Source organism: Phyllobates terribilis, unplaced genomic scaffold, assembly GCF_046119375.1.
Source record: "Phyllobates terribilis strain yellow unplaced genomic scaffold, ASM4611937v1 Scaffold_4__5_contigs__length_816908805, whole genome shotgun sequence".
NCBI classification, from domain to species: Eukaryota; Metazoa; Chordata; class Amphibia; order Anura; family Dendrobatidae; genus Phyllobates; species Phyllobates terribilis.
In genome coordinates, this window is record NW_027362764.1 from 308,643,699 (window position 1) to 308,667,609 (window position 23,911).

Genomic DNA, 23,911 nt, shown 5'->3' on the forward strand with positions numbered 1-23,911 from the left:
AATGGGGAAAATTTTCAGGGCTGGTAGAGAGACATACCCTAAAATACTTGAAATAGTAATTGCAGTAAAAGGTGGTCCTAAGTAGTATTGACAGATTTTTATCTTTAAATTTATAAAATAGTATAATTTACTTTACACTTACATACTTGCTACTTTTGTGTTGGTATAAGAATAGTATATCACATAATATGATAAAATACATTTATAGAAGAACTACCAAAGTTTTTATCCTCTTAAAATAGCACTGTGTACTTATCTTTTCTATGTAGTGAATTCTTCTGTTTTCCATTCGGTCTAAACATAAAGTGATTAAAAATAGACAAGCGAATCCTTCTAAGCTCTATGTAGAAATAGGTAATCAATTTTTCCTATAGGAGTCATGAGTCACTGCAAAAGTCTCTGGCAGGGGAAGGAGCAGAGAAGCTGGGTCAGGAGCTGAAGAGGGGAATGATTTATGTGGGGAAAGACCTCCTGTTTCTACATAGAGCAGAGAAAAGAAGAATTAACTGGGTAGAATGGCAAAATGAGCAATTATAAGTGCACAGTCCTATATAATATGATGATTGCAAAATATTAAGACGATAAAAACTTTGATGGGAGTGCTTTAAGTTTGTGGGTGTAATGTGAAAAAAAAACTGGAAAAGTTCAGGGGGTATGAATACTTTTTCATGGCACTGTATATATTCACTTAACCATCAAGCTCTCTCCAGTATTACAGATCAGCCCCAATCAAGTGAGAACACAAGAAACTGGAAAAAATGCACAAAAACACATCTGAAAAGAGATTATACAAACCTGTTTAACCATTTCAAGGAATTTCTCTTTTTCATATTTCTGAAGAGACTTATAGTCTTCAATTGATGTTACATCAAGCTTATGCTTAGTCTTTGGTTTTGGTGGTTCAAATGGACAAGTCAGAATGGCAATTTTAGCATCATTAACTTCCTGAAATTAAAAAACACAGCAGTGTCATATTATACATCTTACAGAAAAGTTAGAGCCATTTAGTGTCATTTTTTTCTTTTAGACCATGGAAGGCCAATTTAAGGTATGTGCACACGATCAGGAGCAGCTGCGGGTTTGAAGCAGCGTTTTATGCAGCATCAAACCCGCAGCAGCCAAATGCTACAGCATAGTGGATGGGATTTGTAGCAATCCCATGTCCACTATGAGTCTCCGTGCACCTGCGAATCACCCGCGGAAACTGACTTTCCAGGCCGCATGTCAATTTCTCTGGCGGGTCCGCATGCAGGCTTTCCCCATAGACAACCTCTATGAGGAAAGTCCGCAGAGGGAAAAAAAAATGGCGCCGCTCATTTGCATAAATGAGCAGAAGGCGCCGGCGGTTATTACTCCGCCGTGTCAGGGAAGAAGGCGGCTCCAGACAGTGTGCACATACTCTTAGGGTAAAGAATAGCTGGCCTCTTGACAAAATTAGGCATTGCATCTGGTGTAAACAATGAACGTGACTTTTAAGACCAAGCAGGGTGTCTGCGTCCTGGGATCTAATCTACATGACATGAAGAGAGTAATCAGCAAGTGCACAAATATTCTGTCTAATGAAGAGGCATCCATGATTTTTAACCCCTTAATGACTGCCGATACACTCATTAACGGCAGCCGTGAATAGAAACCCCTCCCCTCCACACACATACGGCCAGAAAATCTTCAGGGTTTCAGCTGCCAGAACCCAAGATACAACCTTAACTATGATCGCATTAAATTTCCCTCCTAAAAGATTCGTTCTAAATTCCTATTCCCCGGAGCAAAAATGTTGCAGCCGATGAGTCCCTCATCAGTTTTAAGTGCCGTCTTTCATTCCAACAATTAATCCCCTCCAAACAAGCCAAATACAGTGTAACAGTGTACAAAATGTGAAAGAGCATATCAGGGTACACATCCACTTTTCTAATTCATTTAGTTAGGGACTACCAAATTAACCCGAGACTGTTGGCAAACCCAGGTAAAATAGTCTGGGACACCATTTTTAAATCTAGTGTACCACGTGTACACCGATAATTACTACAACAGTAATACATACTAACCTCAAGTCCTCCGACCAGACCCTCCCCCCCGAGCTACTTTGTCCCCCAGATGAGCCCCCCATTCACTGGGACTTGCATCCGTAGTGAGGGTCTGAGTAATCCTGTTCACCCATGGAACACTTCTGGATAACTTGTCTATCTTCAACCACCAACCTAGAGAGAGAACAGCCTTGCAAGATAGAGTCAACTGCCCTTTTAGGGAAACCTCTGCATCCAAAACTTCCCACTGTAATCCCCTGTTGTGGATTTGGGCCCATTGAACTGTCGGTATGCAGGAGGTCATGGAGCCTAGAAGAGACATCACCTTCCTCAGAGTCATTGAGAGGAGATCTATTGCTCAGGACATCTGGCTCATGATTTTTAGCTTTTTCTCCTCTGGAAGGAGACATTCCTGTTTCCCAGAGTCCAGCAAGACCTAAAAACTCCTGCACTCTTTTTGGCTCGGTTCTTGATTTTTTTAGGTTTAAAAGCCAACCTAGCCCTACTAAGGACCTCATAACCTCCTCCAGCCGCTTCCTGCACTGCTGTATGGAGTTGCCCACAATCAAAAAATCGTCCAGGTATGGGACAATCAAAATGTCCCGTTCCCTCAGGTGTGCCATCACTTCTGATATCAACTTGGTCAACACTCTGGGGGAGATTGCGAGCCCGAATGGTAGAGCTGTGCACTGGAAGTGTCTTATTCTCCCTTGCACCGAGACCGCTACCCTGAGGAATTTGCGAAAGTCTGTGTGAATGGGGACGTGATAGTAGGCGTCGTTCAAGTCCAGGACAGCCATAAAACAATCTGGAAAAAAGATATTTTTATAGCAATCTTTGTCTCCATTTTGAACGGTTGAGATTCCAGTGACTTGTCCAGTTTCTTTAAATTGACAATAGTCCTGAAAGTTCCATCTGGTTTCTTCACCAGGAACAACGGAGAGTAGAAACCTTTTCCTCTTTCTAGGAGGGGAACCTCCTGCAGGACAGCCTTGAGTACGAGACCCAACACCTCCTGTTCTAGAGCTAACTGCTCCTCTACTGAGGTCCGTAAAGGGTAATTAACACATTCCGTCTGGGGACTGTCAAGAAACGTAATTTTAGACCTGATCTGATCAGGTCCAAAATCCAGGTACTGCTGGAGCTTTTCTCCCAGGCCGAAAGAAAGAGGGACAACCTTCCTCCCACCTGGGGCAAAATCTCATTGGGAGGACTTCCTATTATCACTGGAGGGACCCCCAAACATAAATCCTCTGCTCTTTTTCCTTCTATCTTCCCACTTATCCAGCTCTTTAGGGGGCTTTCGACGGATAAATTTTCAACTCCGAAAAGATCTTTTATATGATGGCACAGAGAGGATGGGAAACCGCTTATTATCCCCTGCTTTATCCAGAATATCATCTAGTGTGCGGCCAAATAGAAACTCACCCTCACAGGGAATAGAACATAATTTGGTTTTTATTTGAAGGTCTCCCAACCAGCACTTAAGCCACAGTGCCTGCGGGGCAGCGTTGGAGAAAGCTGCGGACCTGGCTGCTAATCTGACAGTCAGCAGACGCATCAGCCAGAAAGGGAATGGACTCCAAAACCTTATCCCTAGACACTTTTCCACGAAGTTGGGATTCTAACTGACTAAGCCACACCATAAAGGGAGCTAAATATGCAGGTAACAGCAACAGCTGCTACCCCCACCACCACCACCCCTCCTAGGCTTCCCAGATCCCTTCAAGAAGGAGTCTCCTTCTTATCCAGGGAATCCTTCAGAGCTCCCATGTCTTCAATGGGAAGGGCAAATTTCTTAGAGGCCTTAGCAATGGCCACGTCTAATTTCGGGTCTCTCCCCCAAAAGGAACAGGCAAGGTAATCAAACGGGTACTTCGTCTTAGGGGTAGAAAGATTTCTTCTTTCTGGCCTATCCCATTCCTTTTTAATTAGGGACTGAACTTTGTCATTAAGTGGAAAAACTCTACGTTTTTTCTGATCCAACCCGCTAAACATAAGGTCTCCTACGTTTTTTTCTGGACGTGCTTCTATTAGCCCCATAGTGGATCTAACTGCTTTTATCAGACTATCAGTCTCATCTAAAGGGAAGCAACTCCATCTTTCTCTTCCTGAGAAGAGGAGGAACATGAGGAAGAGCAGAAAGATACTGACCCTTAATAATTATCTGAAATAGTGGATATGGAAACAGGGGAAGTGGCTCGAGGTTTATGTTTCCTTTTCCTACCCCTTTGTAAAGATTTGGAGGTATTCTGCACCTCAGATTTAACTATAGACCTGATCTCAGACGTGAATCTTGGAGTTTCCTCCGAGATAGTCTGCTCTATGCAAGAACTGCAGAGACGTTTAGTATATGAAGCAGGCAGTTCAAGGCAGAGGGCACAAATCTTGTGCTTAGTCTTGTTTACGCTCTTTCTTCCCTGAAATCAGAAAAAGGGGGTGCCCTAATTAAAAAGGGTGAACATTCACGAAGATCACACCTATCAGACGCGACCAAGGGGTACCGGGGTAGGTGGAGGAACCGGGTCCGCCAAAGGATCTCCTTTGGAGGCCAAAGCCGCGCTCGAGCCCCTGCTGCACTGAGTGGACCTGTCGGATCTTCCGCTCCCACTGACACAGCCGTGACGACGGGAAGGATCTTTGTCTGGCTGCTGAAGAGGAGCTTCCACGGACTCCTGCTCCATGTCACCCTCCATCTGGAGAGCTGCTCAGTTGATGTTCAGGATTTCACTGGTGCCACAGCTCCGCTTATAAAGGCGGGAGCTTCCTTCTTAACATCCTCCTTCCGGCCATGCCCCCTTGGCCGTGTCATCAGGAATGGCCTCCGGCGCTTCCCCGCGCGTGCGCCGAAGGGACACCTGGAAGTCCGGCACCACAGCGTGATGCCGCGACCTCGATCCACCGGTCACCCTGCAGGTCCTCGGGTGGCGCTTCAGGATACTGCGTCAGCCGAGGCAGGGAACCCCCGCTGCTTGGATCGGACCGGCCAGGCCTGGATCTTCATCAGGTGATCATCTTTTCTTCTTGCAGGTATCGCACACTGCAGGTCCCCCGTCAAGGACAGGAAACCAACTGATGCGGGGAGAAGTGATAAAGAATATTTGAGTATATGTTAATTTGATCGTGACCAAGCACCGGCATTTATTAATATATGTTTTATTTGTTAGTTAATGTCTATTTCTATTTTAATAAAAAGATTATACTAAAATAAAAAAGACCCAAAACTCTCGAAATAAATATCTGAATTAGTATATATTTAAAAGAAATAAATTTACCAACATTAACAGATTCACAAAAACAACTTCTAAATAATCCAATCACAATGGCTGAACTAGAAACGGCCATCAAAACAAGCCCTAAAGGGAAGAGCCCAGGCCCAAATGGATACTCAATAGAGTACTATAAAAGTGTCAGAATAACTTTCCCCACACATAATAAAGTATTTCAATAATATAAATAAAACAAAAGCACTCTGTGCCCATATCACACTTATCCTGAAACAGGGAAAAGACCCGACTATGTGGTAGCTATCGGCCTATTTCATTAATAAACAATGATATAAAACTTTATGCAAAAATATTGGCCAATAGAATCCAGTCCATTCTACCTGAATTGACTAATTCCGAACAAGTGGGTTTCGTGAGGAGCAGGGAGGCTAAATACATCATTAGAACCTTAAACATCATTCAAAAAAACTAAAGAATACACAAACTGCCTTTTTGTCAACCGATGATGAAAAGGCATTTGCTTGTATAGATTGGAAATTTATAGAAAAACAGTTGACGAAATTCGGCTTCCCAACTCTTCACTGAAAAAATACTGGCCCCTTTACTCCAAACCCTCGGCTACGCTGAAGATTAATAATGAATTTTCTTCCAGCTTTATGATAATTAATGGGACGAGACAGGGTTGCCCTCTCTCCTCTCGTTTGTTCTCGTACTGGAAACAATCTTACAAAAAAATATGAGAAAATTCCATAATTCAAGGTATGCAATGTGAAAAAACGAACACAAAATAGCGGCATTCGCAGATGACTTTCTCTTCTACCTTAGAGATCCATAGAAATCTATTGAAACAGTACTTAAAGAAACGCGTATATTTGTCTTGCGTTAAACTTTAAAATAAACTTCTCCAAATCCGAACTATTAAATATTAACATAAACCCAAAAAATTGGCTTCATTTATCCAAAATATCTCCATTCAGAAATAACTTCTCGCATATTTCACACCTAGGAAACAAGATCAGCAACTCCATTTCCTCTTTGAGCTAAATTTCGTACCATTACTCCAGAAATTAGAGCGAGATATTTCCTCATGGAAAGAAGCCACCATCTCCTGGTTCGGAAGAATTAATTTAGTAAAAATGATTACCTTACCCCAAATTCTATACTTCCTTTAAGTCTTACCTATAGACATCCCACAATCCTTTTTTCAAAAGACCAAAACATTAAATCACAAAATTAATGTTTTGTGATTAATGGCAAAATAAAGGCCATAGAATTAAATATTCTACACTAATAAAAAGAAAAAAAAACAAAACAAAGCGGAGGTCTGGGACTCTCAGACTTTGAAAAATATAGACTTGCTACACATCTGGCAAGAACTAGAGAATGGCGTATATCTCCATCTAGAAAACTGTGGGTAGATCTAGAAATCAGCTCTCTTAATGGAAACATCAGTCAATATCTTTGGATAACACCATACAATAAATTCAAATATTGCAAAATAGTAAATCCACTTACTAAACTAACTATAAGTCTCTGGAACAAGACCAATAAAAAAAAACACAACTTCATTCCCAATATATGTACTCACACACCATTATTGTATTTGATTCCAAATAAATATAAATCTGTAAAAAAGAAAATTAAAACTTCAAAAAAAAATTTCAACACGCAAATCGGCCAGTTAATAAAAAAAAAAAAAAAAAACACATGTAATTTCCACCATTAAGATAAAAGCTTTAACAATATCAAACTTACAGACTCAGAACTGGTAATTATCAAAGAAACAATTAGAATCCATATACCAGATATCTCGAGCAGGCTAGTAGATAACCCAACACAAAATCTTCTTATAAAAACAAGATGAAAGTAAAAAAAAAAATGGTCTCCAAAATATATAAAACTGTGTGACTTAGGGGAAATTCCCCAATTTATCAACAAATAGGAGAAAGAACCAAATATAACCCTTAGCCCAGAGGAAGTTACAAAAATACTAAAGGACATACATACCATTTCTCCTTTAATTAAACACCAAGAGCTTAACTACAAGATCATATCTACAAGATCATATCAAGATGGTATAAAAACACCAGATATTCTTAATAAAATAGACAACTCTCACTCATCCAACTGTTGGAGATATAACTCAGAACTTGGAATACCTTCTCATATTTGGTACAATTGTACTAAGATCACACCCTTCTGGGGAAAAATTCATTGAGTAAAAGTGCTCAATACATCGTTCCCCCAAACTCCCTCACTAATTCTACTCAACCTTCATTCTCAGCACCAACCTATCAAAGCCAAAAGTCTTATCTCAAGACACTATTTGGACCCTAACCCCCTCTTCCATCTCAGAATGGGTTAACGAAACAAACACCATATACTCATTTGAAAAAGCTCGCCTGACTTATCTTAAAATAAAAAATAAGCTCCTGGAACTATGGCATAATGGCACAGGTACCAATATAGGATCATACTATCAAACATAGAATTAAGCAACAAGTTATGTTTATATATACACACACACACCTATTTCAGACTATCCCTTGTAAACTACCTCGTTTTCTCTTTCAGACACTCAGATCTATTTCCTCCAAATGTATATGGGGTATATCTAAACCCAGGCTCTCATACTCTTTTGACCCAAACCAAGGGAAAGGGAGTCCCAGATAACGCAGCATACCACAAAGCATCAATACTTCGTTGCATCCACAACATCATCATAAATCCAAAGAACAGGGCTTGGTCCTCATTAGAAACAAAACTGAACTCTTGCGCACTGGCCAGGCTGTTATGGGGTGATCAAACCTTTAGGGCTAGGTTATCTTATATCCCCATTGTATACTCATTACTAACTATGTGGGACAGGCTAGCTTTTAAATACAAATTTCATCAAATGCGGGACCAATGTCCCCTCTAATACATTCTCCTCATATACATAATAATTTAGACATTTGAATCTGACAGATGAGCTGAATCCTCAAATGCAACATGCAGTTTCTGGGGATGGGTTGAGGTCTAAGGAAAGTTTACCCTCACCAGGGTCCAATGCGGGTATGGTTTGGATGGAGTATTGGCACATCTACGGTCTCTTTAGTTCGAATCCTAGTCATGAGAGCTGGCTGAGACCCCTGACAGAATTCAAATAATTATGCACTTTATCAGTGGTTCCTGAACACTATCTCTCTGTTGTACGGACTTTTGAAAAGGTGAGGGGGAGGGGGGGGGGGGGATTCGTCCTCTCCACATCCATTTCAACTTGCCTGGGAAATCCTACTCCCTCAGAATGTTATAAAATTTTTGATTTCACCCATAAACTATCATTGTTTTGTCACGTTCAGGAGGCAAATTATAAAATTATCTCCAGATAGTATAGGCCGCCGGACAAGATGCATCACATGTTCCTCTCTCTTTCAAATAAATGTTGGATATTTGAGCCCATTGACAATATAACCAATATTTGGTGGAAATTAGCTCAAATTTTTAAGATCTGGGCTTCAATAATTGATCTTTTCAATAAACTATTTAGCACTAACATGTAAAAATACTACTAAAGTTGCCCTGCTCTCTTTAATACCCATGTCTATATTTCGTATTAAAAAGGATACATTTTAGACTATTCTCAACAACCAGACAAATTATACCCAGACATTGGAAATTGCTTTCTGCTCCTTCTAAAGTACAATGGGTAGAAGCTTTGGATAAGATGATTTGCATGGAGGAGCTCGCAATCTTGGACAATTGGCTTAATAGAAGTTCCAACGAATATATCAGAGCATGGCTTACTTGGACCTCATTTAGAGACTCTGACGAGTTTAAAACCAGGATATCCGCCCCATTCTTATTGGGAAAGAACGGGTAAATTGGTTGGAATCGTGGTTTGCCTGGTTGCCAGTGTTTTAATGTGACATTATTCCCTCTCTCCTTGTTTCATCCACTTGTTTTCCAATCTCTCTGATGCCCTCCGATCCTTCCTTCCTCATGTTTGGTGTGTCTGGGTCTCTTATGATTTAATTTTGCTCATAGTTTATAAATATTAGGTTATTGTTTTAATACAGTCAGTTAACGAGGATTTTTATTGTTTGTTAATTGGCAGGTTGGGGATTCGATACTTAACTGATGCGATATATAATATGCCAATATTATTGATGCATTGTTCCCCTGTCTATGCCTGTATCATTTGACTGATATTTTATGTTTAATAAAATGTATTGAACCATAAAAACTATTTTATGGAAAAAAAAATATTTTTTTCATCGCTTTATTCTGAGAGCTATAACTTTTTTATTTTTCGGCTCATGGAGCTGTATGGCTGTTTGTTTTTTGCAGGACAAGATGAGGTTTTCAGCGGTATCATTTTTATTTACATTCGTCTGATCGCATTTTATTCCATTTTTTGTTTAGAGGTATAATAAAGTATCGTTTTTTGCTTTGTTTTTTTTTTACCATGTTCACTAAAAGGGGTTAACTAGTGGGACAGTTTTATAGGTCAGGTCGTTCCGGGTGTGGCAATAAAGTGTACTTTTATGTATTTTTTTTTCTTCATAATATTTATGGGTATAATATAAATTTTTTTGATAATTTTCTCATTTTTCTACTTAACTTCCTGATGTCTGGTGACCTGGATGTCGGACATCCGGGTCACCATGGCAACGATCAGGACCCTGCGCACACAGCACGTGGTCCCGATCCAGATTCAAGGTAAGAGGGGCTCTACTTGCTCCCGGAATGCAGCCATTGACTTCAATCGCATCATTTCGGGGGTTAATGTGCCAGGAGCAGTGCAGGACCGCTCCTGGCACGTAACACCGGGTGTCAGCTGTGAGAATCAGCTTATACTCAGCGGCAATTGCCCCGCACACCTTCTGTGTGGGCGTGACAACATTGTGCGTAATGGTACGTACCTGGTCCATGAGGCCCATGGCACAGGGACGTACTATTACTGACAATGTCAGTAGGGGGTTAAATGTTACCTGCTTAACCTTGCAGGAAGTATGGCTCAAAATAACTGAAATAGACAATTCCCAGGTGGTGGCTGGTGGAATTTCTCATGGGGACTTTGCATGGAATGTTACTTGGTCCGTAAACTTATATCCTGCTATAACTAAAAATCAATAATGCATATAAATAACACAGGGTACCTAGGAATTTATTCTTTTATTTTTAAATCAAGAGTAAAAGCTATGGTGTTCCCAGTCGATCAATAACAGTTTTTACTAAGTACCCCATGTTATTTATATGCACTATTGATTTTTATTTGCTTATATCAGGGAACATGTTAAAGGGGTGTTCCTATGAACGAAAGTTCATTTTAATCTATATTTCTTGTAATATTAAGTTACATAATTGGATGTGTTTAAATAAAATGTTCCTTGGTGAGATAATCTTATGAATTGTGTAATAGTTATGTCTGACCGTGCAGGAATATGGTCTGATCATACCACATCTCCTGGGCAGGGGAGACGCAAAAGAGTACACAGACATTACAACATGGGATCACAGCTGAATCTTTTTGTGAGGTAAAACATCTCACTGCCTGTTTTTATACAATGTTTTACTTCAAAAGAAAGAATCAGATGTGATCCCCTGCTGTCCTGTCTGTATACTCTTCCTCCCCTGCCCAGGAGCTGTGGTATGATCAGACCATGTTCCTGCACGGTCAGACACCCCCATTACACAGTACACAGCAGGGGCACATTTATAAGATTATCTCAGCACAGGAACATTTTATTTAAATACATCCAATTGTGGAACTTATTCCAAGATCTATTGATTTTGTTCGTAGCAAAAACCCTTAACACGCTCCTATACATTGCATGCATACCAACCTGTACTGCAGTTTATTACTTTCAGTCTTGCTTTAGGTTTTTGCACTCTGTGCATGGGAGAGCTTGGCCTCCCTTTCTTTGAGCTGAGCATTACATTTATATAGCTTTCCATTGCTGGGTGTTCATAGTTGGGCCCTGGTCCTGCTCGGCCCTGACTCACATTGAGGTCACTTTTGACACATGGTAAAATGTTAACACTAGAGGCTAGGAGTGTACTGACTGGTTACACACTTTGGTGCTTGTGGGATGACTTTTACCCCCTTTTTTTTCTCTTTTGAATTTTAACCTAGTGCTCTTGCATTTGGAACATACCTGGCTAACAAAGTAATCAAGATATAGATGATATTCCCTAAACCTGCACTAATGTTAGTGTACTATTTGGGGGAATTCAAGACCTAAACTCAGGTTATCTACTCTTCAAAGGCCTGAAGATATGGGAGGAGCAGCTCTGCCTGACTTCTATCTAAATTATTTAGCAGGTCAACTAAAAGCGATCCGTAGATGGATGCCTGACTTCCAGTTACCGAATTCTGAGAACCACTTGGCACATGATTTAGGAACAGGTTATTTACTGGGTTTTTTAGAATTGAACAAATCCACTACCATTAAGTTGTTACCCTTACATAAATTGGCGAGAAGAGTATGGAAACCGGCAAAGAAAACAATTGACTCCATGTTGTAGCTGAAATGACTATATGGGGTAATCCGTATTTTGCGACATTAGTGGAACATCCATCTGCCCCCTTTTGGATAGCTAGTAGGGTCTTTTTTTAAGAGACATTTATGAAAGGTCTATACTGATGTCATTTGAACAGGTGCAAAATAAACTCAAAATTTTAAGATCTCAATTCTTCAGGTACCTCCAACTTAGAACTGGGCTCAGATCTCGCTTACAAAATTTTGAAATAAACCAAACTATTTCCTCATTTCCTTTAATAGTAATACTTAAATCTCAAGGTCCACAAGGTCTTATATCCAGCTTGTAAACATACTTGCTATCAAACAGGCTTAGATCGCAACCCTTTACCAGAAAAAAAACAAGTGGAGACTTCTAATGCCAAATATGGAGGGAGAAGGCATGGGAGGAAGTTTTGGAGTCCCCGTCCTTGGTCTCCCCCTCCGCCAATAAGTTGATTCAGCTATATAATTATTCATCAGTCATACCTCACACCCCGCAGACTATATCAAATGGGGCGTTCCTCTAATTCAGAATTTTTACAATGTCATACCATAGATGCTGACTTTGTTCATTTAATTTGGGACTGCTCCATTATTAGGTCCTTCTGGCAGGAAGGAACCTCTTTATAATCTTCCTTAGGATCCATCCCAATTCCATGTGATCCTTTTGATTTGCTCTTTTTTTTGGGGGGGGGGGGGGGGCGGTAATGGAGGATGATGCCTGGGATCATTATATTAAGATTTTTTTGAGAGAAACCTTATTTCTGGCCAGGAAATTGTTGGCATTGAGATGGATGGGCAATACACAGCCAAAATTGCGATCTTGGATTGCATTGGTTAACTCAACCATCCCATTCGAAAAGATAGTATACCAAACTAGAGGTTGTCCGTTAAAATTCTCAAAAATATGGGACTATTGGAATTCGTGTCTTACGGTCTCTACTTAGGCAAAGGGTTTGAGCTGGGAGAGTAAATATGAAAGGGATGAAAGAACAAATAGAAAACCATAAAGTAATAAGTGACAAATGTTGCTTATAGGGACAGGCATGAAGGCCCATATATATTATGATGAGAGTCAATCTGAGCATGGAAAGGATAAAGACAGCACAAGTTTGATAAGTTGTGGTTGAGGGTTCAAAGTTTGGATTGTATCCTAACTAGGTAAATATCCCTTTTCTCTCCTTTTTATATAAATTCAGAAGATGCAACATCCACAGGGCAAAGAAATTATTCATATGCATGCGAAAACCCATCCGACTAGTTTATTTTAATGTGTTCTCATCAATGTTAGAGATTTAGATCTGTGTTGATGTGATGTCTCTGGATGTTTTCTATTACCAAATGCAATGTGTATTTAGTCATAAAATTGTTTAATAAAACAAATTACGTTTCTAAAAAAAAATAGTCACCGATCGCCATCTTCTCTGCAATCAGACGCTGCTTCCGTCCTTTTGAGATACATGAGGGCGATTCAAACGCTGCAGATAAGTGTACGCTGTGTGCAAGCAGGAAGTCTATTATACAATTCAAATCTATGGCACCTCGTTTTGACGCTCCACAGGCTTGCAATGGGTCACAGAGCAGTGTGATGTGTAGAGAGTGAATCGCTATTACATAACTGAGAAGAGGACCGAAGCAGCTCAAGCTACTGGAAAAGATGGCGATGGGTGAGTAGATTATTTAAACAGATACTACAACGACATTTACACAAGTTTAGGGAGTAAAAACAAGATTAATAAGAGCTTCTTTAACCAATGTGCCACTAAACAAGGAGTCTATCTTGAAATTAAACTATTCCACAATACATAAATATAGAATATAAAAGGCTTGGTTATAGAAAACAAAGGCAGTATGGAAGGACTGCGCGATACAACCAGAGTGTGATAGGGAATGGTTAACACATGCACAAAAATTGAGAATTTAAATACGCTATAGAAATAAATGAAAATTTAGATTTTTAATAATATATGTTACACAGGCACATAAAAGCAATTAAAAATGATATAAGAAAACTGTATAGCAGTACTACTACCCCAGTTATGATGCTAGCATACTAAAAAGGGATTCAAAAACATGTCATGCTAGGCCGCTGAAACAGAAAATGAGGCCCTACAATTTAGAAGAGTGGTTGACTGACGGCTTTCGCAAATCCCCCATACACACCTTTAAAATTCCAGGTGTCATGAAAAAAGGAGTGTGTAAAGGGAAGGAAATTGTCATGACCTCCCAAAAACCTTTATAAAAGTTGACCTAAATAGGCGTGTTTAGCGATTTTAATGTGTGTGGCATGCTTAAGATAGTGACAAGATGGTCATGAGCCCTGAATCACAAGCAGCATAAATCTCATGTCGGGTTCTCTTTGATATGCAAAATGTCTAAAACTTACCTTTGGCATTTGTGGGTGACTGAAATCTTTGTCTACGATAACACCTTTTATCAGTTGTGTGTCTTCAAGCTTTCCTCCAACTTTACCCTCAACTTTAATTAACTCGAAATCCACATCTTTGCGTTCCATATCAGCAACAGTGAGAATAGCAGTAACTGCAATTTCTGCCATTTGTTTATGGCAACGGTTAATTCTACATTTAAAAATAAAAAAGAGAAAAAACACAGGTTGAGCCAACTATGCTTTCAAGTAATTTTTCATAATAAAACGTGCCTTGGGTTTGTAAATGAAACAAAACACTATCGCTGGCCATTATGTGTATTATCCTGCTTTCGCACCAGTTTCCCCATTTGTATGCTCTAGCTATGAATGGCAATCCACAGAGCAGGGGGAGGAAACGAGCTGCAGTGATTTCTCTCAGACAGCACAGCATGGAGAAGGGGACGCCTGCTCTTCATTCAATTTCTAGCTTATAGAGATCAGCTGCAGCAACATGAGGACATACAGCAGAGCTCAGCTGTGCTGATCCAAATAAACCCCTGATGTGAGAAAAATCAAGATTTTTGGTATTCATCTCTGATAAATATATATTACAAAGTTACTTATTTTCACATGTACTATTGATTTATGAAATAAAACGAGGGTTAGTCAAAAGATCCTGCAAGGCTATAGTCTACAATGTTGCTTAACTACTTAAGGACCGAGCCACTTTTTGTAGGTTAAAGGCCTTAATTTTTAAATCTGACCACTGTCACTTTATGGAGGCGGAGTCCATTTTGGTGGAGTGGGAATCGGAGTCTGTGTAAAATGGACCGACTCTTCAACTCCTAAAATATATAATAAATTGGATACAGTAGTTCAATGCAGTTTGTGGAGAATACATTTTTCATAAGAATTCGAGAAAGTTCTGAAATGTCCTAGAAATGTCTGTACTATTCCTGATCTAAGGGTCTAGACTTTTAGCTGAGATGATGAATCTGTGGTAGAGTAAATTTATCACTTAAACATGAGCCATGTATGAGGGAGTCGAAGTCACGGAAATTGAGGAGTCTGAGGTTTGGCTTACAGACTCCACAGCCCTGGTAATAACTCTAGAATGCTTCAACGGATCCCACTGATTCTGAGACTGCTTTTTCGAGACATATTGTATGTAGTTCATGATGGTGATTTTTATATTATAATGCAACTGTTGGAAAAAACGTGGATAACATGTAACCTCAGAGTAAAAAAACTTTTAAATCAGAAAAATCTCTTTAAAAGGCGTACAAACATACATACGAATGTGAAACCACACCAAGGTTACTGGACTATTGGTCAAATTCTATAGAGCCTTAATAGGCAAAAAGAAGGGGGATCTCACACAGCTAGTATACCATAATCAAGTAATCGCCTCCTTTATATAGATAGAAAAGATTATATAGAATCATATAGCGAGTCTTTCAGTACCTCACAAGGATAAGTGCAACTTAGTGATCATAGATCACAGACTGAACATGAGTCAACAGTGTGATGCGGCAGCAAAAAAAAGGCAAATACAATTCTGGGATGTATTAACAGAAGCATACAGTCTAGATCACGTGAAGTCATTATCAGACTTTACTCCTCTTTGGTCAGACCTCATCTGGAATACTGCGTCCAGTTTTGGGCACCACATTTTAAAAAAGACATTGACAAACTGGAGCAAGTTCAGAGAAGAGCGACAAGAATGGTGACCGGTCTGCAAACCATGTCCTATGAGGAACGGTCACAGGATTTGGGAATGTTTAGCTTGCAAAAAAAGAAGACTGAGAGGAGACTTAATAGCTGTCTACAAATATCTCAAGGGCTGTCACATTGTAGAAGGATCATCTTTATTCTCATTCGCACAAGGAAAGACTAGAAGCAATGGGATGAAACTGAATGGGAGGAGACACAGATTAGATATTAGAAAAAACTAAGCTCAGGAGACAATGATATTACAGCATCTTCTGCACGATCATGATGAGATCGGTCAGTCAGCTGTTGGCACTTAACTGTCACTGCGCGTTTACACACAGCGACAGTTTAAAGCGTACCGATCACTAAATTATTTAAATTAAATACAGATGTAATAACATTTATCATTTGACTGAAACATTATAAACAAGGCATATACCAAGTGGGAGAAAAACTCCCTTTCTTGGCATGAGCCTCCACTCAACTGAGCCGACTTCAGCTGTTGCAGCCAGGCTGGGGATTTCCCCTTCTCTGCTGTGTTGACGTCACTCTCCCATGATGCAGTGCATCAAGGAAAGTGAAACCAGTCTGCTCATCTAAGCGCAGGCACTGTGACTGAGCTGGATGTGATCACTCCAGTGCAGCTCTAGGTATGTGCTGTGCTCCATAACTCACCAGGCAGTGAGCTGGAGACTGCTCGTGTTTCCTCCTTCACTTCCAAGTTCCTTTGCTCACACTGTCCAGCAATGAAGCCAGCTGGAGTGGTGATTGTTTGTGCCCCTCCCTCATTGTCACCACAAGCACCTTGAAAGGAGGTGCACATGTGTGATACACCTTGTAAGGTCTTCACATCCTGTTCTGTCCAGATGTGTCCGGATCCCACAATTCCAAGCAGTGGAAGTTCGTCGACCGCCATATTGGGACACCCAAGTGATAGGTGTCTCAATATGGAAACCGCTGGTGGTACCAGCCTCTTGCGCAGTACCACCAGCGGAACACCGTCACGCACAAGCCGCCACCAGGATCAGCCGAATGATTCTCTGACCATCGCCATCTTTGTACAGAAGGAGCGCATGCTCAGTTTTAATATGACCGCCGCTATCTGCCTGCACAAAGATGGCGGCGGTGATTTAATGCGCCTGCACGCACAGGGGTGGAGAGAGCGCAGACAAGGGGGAGAGCACATGGGGTACACAGGTCAAAGAAGAGATCACATGAGAGGAGAAGACCGTAGATTGGGGGGGGGGGGGGATGTGGGGGCACAGGGGGGGGAAACCGCTCAAACGGAACAGCACAAGAAGGAGAGAGACAGCAGACGAAGGGGATAGCACATGGGGTAGACAGGTCAAACAAGAGCACAGATGGGAGAAGTCAGCACACGGGGGAAAGAGTGGATAGGTGGGTAAGCACATAGGGGGGAGAGATTCTCAACGCTGCAAAGCCTGCCCCCATCGTGACATAACCGCCCTCCCGATGCATCCCCCTCTAGAGATGCATCCCGTATTTTTCGGGCTATAAGACGCACTTTTTCCCTCCAAAATTTTGGAGGAAAGTGGGGGGTGCGTCTTATAGTCCGAATACTATCTCCCTGTATATACTGTAGCTCTGCGTGGTAGGAGGTTTGGGGGAGTAGCAGCAGGGGAGCAGCAGGGCACAGAAGGCTGCTGACTGCTGCAGCCTGCGCTGTGCCAGATACTAAAGAAAATGAATATTCCCTGCTCCCCATGCCCATGGGAGTGGAGAAGAGGGAATATGCATTCTCTTTAGTAGCGGGTACAGAGGATCACTCAGCCTCAGCAGTATAAGCCGAGGGGGGCTTTTTCAGCCTAAAAAGTGAGCTGAAAAAGTCAGCTTATACTCGAGTATATGCGGCATTTATTCTTCCATTAATGAAAATAACTTAAGAAAACACTGATCATAAAAACTAACATGCTGACCAAACAGTGATCAAAGGTCATGTTATGTATTAATCTTTCGCAGCAGAATAGATGAGAAGAAAAGGCTGAGTTTTGCAAAGAAAAAAATAAGCTGTCTGTGAGGTCTCCCTCAAGTAGTTAAAGCTAGTCTACAACTACATACACTTACACTTTTGAACCCAGAGTGGTCATAGCAGTTTGGACAAGTGGTTCCACATTTTTAGGATCAACTGGAAAACTGTCACTGATTTTATCCAGGTTTTCAATAGCAATTCTGGCAGCTTGTTCATAACCATCTGCGATTCTGATAGGATGGATTCCACGATCTAATAATTGTTCAGCTTGTTCTAACAATGCTCCAGCAAGAACTGAAGATAAATGTAAAAACACGATTAATATTGCAGAAAGCCCCAGGCAATATACACACACACACAATGTATACCATATGGATGACAGTATTAAAACAACTCAAATCATTAAATTCAATAAATAATATTCAGTCCCCTTGCCACTGCAACACATGTAAAATCAAGTACTTAAAAAGGGTTTTCCCACAAGCTAAGTTAAAGCGCACCTGTCAGCAGGATTGTGCTCAATAAACTACATACACTGTCAGGTGGGCGACATTGCACTGATTAAAATGATACCCTGGTTGCTGAAATCCTTTTTGTGGTTCTAGTGTAATCTTTACATTCAGTTTGGAGATAATGATATTCTCGTGCTCCTCGGCGGCCTGTGGGGTGGGCTCTATTTGGTGCTCTGCTTACATATTCATCTGTGAAGGTCTGGGGTGCTGGGTTTCTTTGTATACACACCCACTAATTAACCGATCATTTACTAAGCACTGGTGAGGATGTAAACTATGATTGGGTGCATTATACAATCAAGCGACAAAACTTTTGTCTTGCCAAAATCTGACCATTCTGTGTTCATTAAATGATCAATATTTCAGCATTGATGCCAATTTATTTTCTTAACCGAAACCAAATTTGGGAGGGTTTCAGCTTTCAAAAGAGTAATTTATAAAACCAATGGATGAATTTAACGTCAGGTTATAAGCTTTTATTCACATAACATGGATAAGCGACATAACTTCTGTCAGGGAGTGTAGCTTACGGAGCACAATCCAGCCAACAAGTGCGCTTTAGTTTAAAGTTGATTTTAATTAATACATCTTGGAATAAGTCAACAGTAAGTTGTGCAAAAAGTACTGAAACATTGAACAAGTGTAATCAAAAGTTTAGAGAAGTACACATTTTTCACCTGAAAAGTTTACAGAGCATATAAGGTTCGTCCTGAAATTTCACCCGAAAACCAAACATTAACTTTGTGAGTAGTATATATTTACTTAAATTGGTGAAGTGTTCAATACTTACTTCATCCGCTGTATGAGGGAATTTTTCTACAGTGCCTTGAATAAGTATTCACAACTTGTGAACTTTTTCATGTTACACCCACAAACTGAAATGTATTTTATTGGGATTTTATGTAATAAACCAACACAAAATTGAAAGTGTAACAAGGAAATGACACACTGTTTTCTATTTAAAAAATATAAATCTTAAAATTGTGACCTGCATTTGTATTCAGCCCCCAAGTCAATACTACTGTAGGATCACCTTTCACAGCAATTACTGCTTCTTCAAGACTTTTGAGGTATACCTGTACTAGCTTTCCAGATCTAGAGGATGACATATTTGCCCATTCTTTGCAAACTAGCTGTAGCTACGTGGGATTGGATGGAGAACCCTGAACAGCAATTTTGAAGTCTTGTCACAGGTTCTCAAATGGGATTCAGGTCTGTACTTTGGGTCATTCAAACATGAATATGCTTTGATATAAACCATTCCTTTGTAGCTTTGGCAGTATGTTTAGGGTCGTTTTTTCTGCTAAAAGGTGAACCCCAGTCTCAAGTCTTTTGCAGCCAGTATTTAGCGCCAGCCATCCTCCCATCAACTCTTCAGAAGGGAGAGGGAAGCTGGTCTAAAATGTTCCCACAGCATAGTGCTGTTACCACCATGTTGGACGGTGGAGATGGTGTTTTCAGGGCGATGTGTACTGTTGGTTTTCTGCCATACATAGCATTTTGCATTAAACCTAAAAAGTTGCTCTCATCTGACCAGAATACCTTTTTCCACATGCTAATTGTGTCCCCTATGTGACTTTTTGCAAACTGCAAATGGGACTTCTTACAGCTTGCTTTTAAAAAAAAAAATTGCTTTCTTCTTGCCACTCTTCCATAAAGGTCAGATTTTATATGACTAATAGTTGTCCTGCGGACAGATTCTCCTGCGGACAGATTCTCCTGCCTGAGCTGGGGATCTCTGCACCTCCTCCAGAGTGACCGTGGGTCTCTTGGCTGCTTCTCTAATTAGTGCCCTCCTTGCTTTAGATGTCACTTTAGGTGGGACTTGCCATGATTTGGTAAGTTTTCAGTTGTGCCATACACCTTCCATTTTTAGATGATTGATTGACCAGTGCTCAGTGAGATGTTCCCAACTTGGGTTTTTTTTTTCTTCCTTTATTTATCGCATATACTTAGGCTGAAAAAGCCCCCCCATCAGCTTATACTCGAGTATATACATATATTCCAGCTGTGGAAGGTGGTGGGGGAGTTGTCGCAGAGGAGCGGTGCACAGCTGCAGCTGTCGGCTCCTGCAGTGGTTTAGCTTTCTTCTGTGCCCGCTATTAAAGATTATGAATATTCACTCCTTCCCACTCCTATGGGTGTGGAGAAGACTGAATAATCATTCTCTTCAGTATCAGGCACACAGGATAGCTGAGCCGCAGCAGGAACCTGCCAGCTGCGGTTACAGCGCGAGCTAATAAAAGAAAATAAATATTCGCTCCTCCCCATGTCCCTAGTTCCGGCGTGGAGAGGCGTGAATATCCCCGCAGCTCACCTCGGCATCTGAGGGCGCATGGCAGTGACATCATGCGCTGCTTAGATCAGCTGCTGGCAGAACAGGACGCAATGCTGGAACAGAGGGAAGGTGTGCCATGTATGCCAGGATTGGGGATAGAGATGGCAAAATTTACCAGTAGCTACTGTATTTCCCACCCTAAGCTTATACTCTAGTCAATACGTTTTCCCAGCTTTTTGTGGTAAAATTAGCTGCCTCAGCTTATACTCGAGTATATATGGTATTTATTTTTCTAACTTAAACACTGCTTTACTTTTCTCCACAACTTTATAACTAACATGTCTGGTGCATTGCTTAGTTTTCATGTTGCAGTTTGATGCATTATGTTTTCAAACAAACATGAGGTTTTCACAGGACAGCTATAGTTATACTGAGAATAAATTACACATACAGGTGCATCTCACTAAATTAAAATATATCAAAAAGTTAATTTCAGTTCTTCAATACAAAAAGTCAAATTCATATATCATATAGAGTCATTACAAACCGAGTGATCTATTTCAAGTGTTTATTTCTGTTAATGTTGATGATTATGGCTTACAGCCAATGAAAACAAAAGTCATTATCTCAGAAAATTAGAATACTTTATAACACCAGCTTGAAAAATGGTTTTAAAATCTGAAATGTATGTTCAGTAAATGCACTCAATACTTGGTCAGGGCTCCTTTTGCATCAATTACTGCATCAATACTGCGTGGCATGGAGGCGATCAGCCTGTGGCCCTGCTGAGGTGTTATGGAAGCCCAGGTTGCTTTGATAGCAGCTTTCAGCTCGTCTGCATTGTTGGGTCTGGTGTCTCTCATCTTCCTCTTGACAATACTCCATAGATTCTCTATGGGGTTAAGGTCAGGCGAGTTTGCTGGCCAATCAAGCACAGTGATACTGTTGTTTTTAAACCAGGTATTGATACTTTTGGCAGTGTGGACAGGTGCCAAGTCCTGCTGGAGAATGAAATTTCCATCTCCAAAAAGCTTGTCAGCAGCAGGAAGCATGAAGTGCTCTAAAATTTCCTGGTAGACGGATGCTGACTTTGGTCTTGATAAAACACAGTGGATCTACACCAGCAGATGACATGGCTCCCCAAACCATCACTGATTGTGGAAACCTCACACTAGACCTCAAGCAGCTTGGATTGTGGCCTCTTCACTCTTTCTCCAGACTCTGGGACCTTGTGGAGTCTGTCAATGACTGCCTTCTGGATATCTGTCAACTCAGCAGTCTTCCCCATGATTGTGGAGCCTACTGAAATAGACTAAGGGACGTTTTTAAATGCTTAGGAATCCTTTGCAGGTGTTTTTGGTACTTATTCTAATTTACTGAGATAATGACTTTTGTGTTTTCATTGGCTGTAAGCCATAATCATCAACATTAACAGAAATAAACATTTGAAATAGATCACTCTGTTAGTAATGACTATATAATATATGAGTTTCACTTTTTGGATTGAAGAACAGAAATAAATTAACTTTCTGATATTCTAATTTAGTGAGCTGCACCTGTAGGTGAACTCAATTTATTAATTATGTGACTTATGGAGGCAATTGGGTTACTCAATTTTAATTTAGGGGCATCATGCTACAGAGGGCGGAATAAAAATGCACATCAAGTTTTCAGATTAATATTTTTAAAATAATAAAACCATTAATCATTTACTTTGCATTTCACAAACACTTGCTACTTTGTGTTGGTATATCAAAAAAAAAAAAAAAAAATTGCGTTAGTCTAGCCCCTTAAGGACTGAGCTGCTTTGTAGGTTAATGACCGGGCCGCATTTTAAATCTTACCAGTGTCACTTTATAATAACTCTGGAACGCTTCAATGGATCCCATGGATTTTGAGACTGATTTTTCATGACATTTTACTTCATGATAGTGGTTAAAAAAATAAAAATAATAATTAAAAAAAAACAACAACAACAAAAAAAAAACACGATATGACTTGCGTTTTTTTAAAAAAAAATAAAAAAATAAAAAAAAACCCGGATATTTAGCAAAACTTTTGAAATTTTTAATTCTTATGCCCATAAACCACAGAGTTAAAGTCACACAAAATAGTTAATAAATCACATTTCCCACATGTCTACTTTACATCAGAACAATTTTGGAAACAATTTTTTTGTTAAGTTAGAGTTAAAACTTGATCAGCAATTTCTCATTTTTACAACAAAATGTAAAAAAATTTCTTATACGGACCACATTACATTTGAAGTGACTTTGGTTGGTCTATACGACTGAAAATACTCAAAAGTGACACCATTCTAAAGACTGCACCCTCAAAACCACATTCAATAAATGCAATTAAACCTTCAGGTGCTTCACAGAAATTAGTGGTATGTGGAAGGAAAAAAAATTAACATTAACCTTTTTTTTTTTTTTTTTTTCCCCCACAAGGGTAAAAGGAGAAAATGGACCTCAAAATTTGTTGCGCAGTTTCTCCGGAGCACGCTGATAACTCATATGCAGTACTTTCGAGGCACAGTGCAAAGGTCACAAAGGAAAAAAGCACCGTATTAGATTTCAGATTTTTCTGGAATGGTTTGAGAGTGCCATGTAACATTGGTAGAGCCCCTGAGGTGCCAAAAAAAAAAAAAAAACCCGAACCCCCCCTTAAGCGACCCCATTTTACATACTACACCTCAATGAGTTCATCTTGGGGTGCAGTGAGCATGTTGACACTACATGTGTCTCACAGAAATTTATACCATTGGGTGAATAAACACATTTTCTCCGCTAAAATGTTGTTTTAGGACCAAATATTTAATTTTTATAAGGGCTCATGGGAACAAATGGACCTCAAAGTTTGTTGTGCAATTTCGATAAAGTATCCTAATACTATACATGTAATCGGAAACTACTTTTGAGGCACAGAGCAAGCTCAGAGAGGAAGATCTGTGCAAGTATAACATTCGCACCTTTATGTATATTTTCTTACTTTTATTGACTGATTTTTCAAACTGCAAAAAACAAGCCCTTACATGACTGTCAGCCGAAATACAGAAAAACTGAATTGGTTCATTGATTGTGAGTGAGCCTGGATGCCCAGTTTCCTGCGTGCAAGAACGTGCGTGACTTTACAGCAAGTGATCGCAGAGGATTCGTTTTCTGAGGTAAAACATTGTTACTAGAAAATTTCTGTTTTTAAACAAAGTTCATTATGTAACAACAAAACCCATCTCAATCATTGAGATTTGTAAAAGCATTTTAAAGTTATTTCCACATACACAAGTCAGATTT

The 23,911-nt window shown here is 40.1% G+C and overlaps 1 protein-coding gene across 1 annotated transcript in view; it reads right to left on the reverse strand.

Annotated features, from left to right (window-relative positions):
• CCT5 (chaperonin containing TCP1 subunit 5) overlaps positions 1 to 23,911 on the reverse strand; it is a 106,023-nt gene that overhangs the window by 67,391 nt on the left and 14,721 nt on the right. Inside the window, exons 4-6 of the mRNA XM_073678359.1 lie at positions 17,924 to 18,122; positions 14,144 to 14,336; positions 796 to 945 (exon numbers count right to left, since the gene is read on the reverse strand). Of these exons, the coding sequence (XP_073534460.1) occupies positions 796 to 945; positions 14,144 to 14,336; positions 17,924 to 18,122 (542 nt within the window). The remainder of the gene's footprint in view (positions 1 to 795; positions 946 to 14,143; positions 14,337 to 17,923; positions 18,123 to 23,911) is intronic.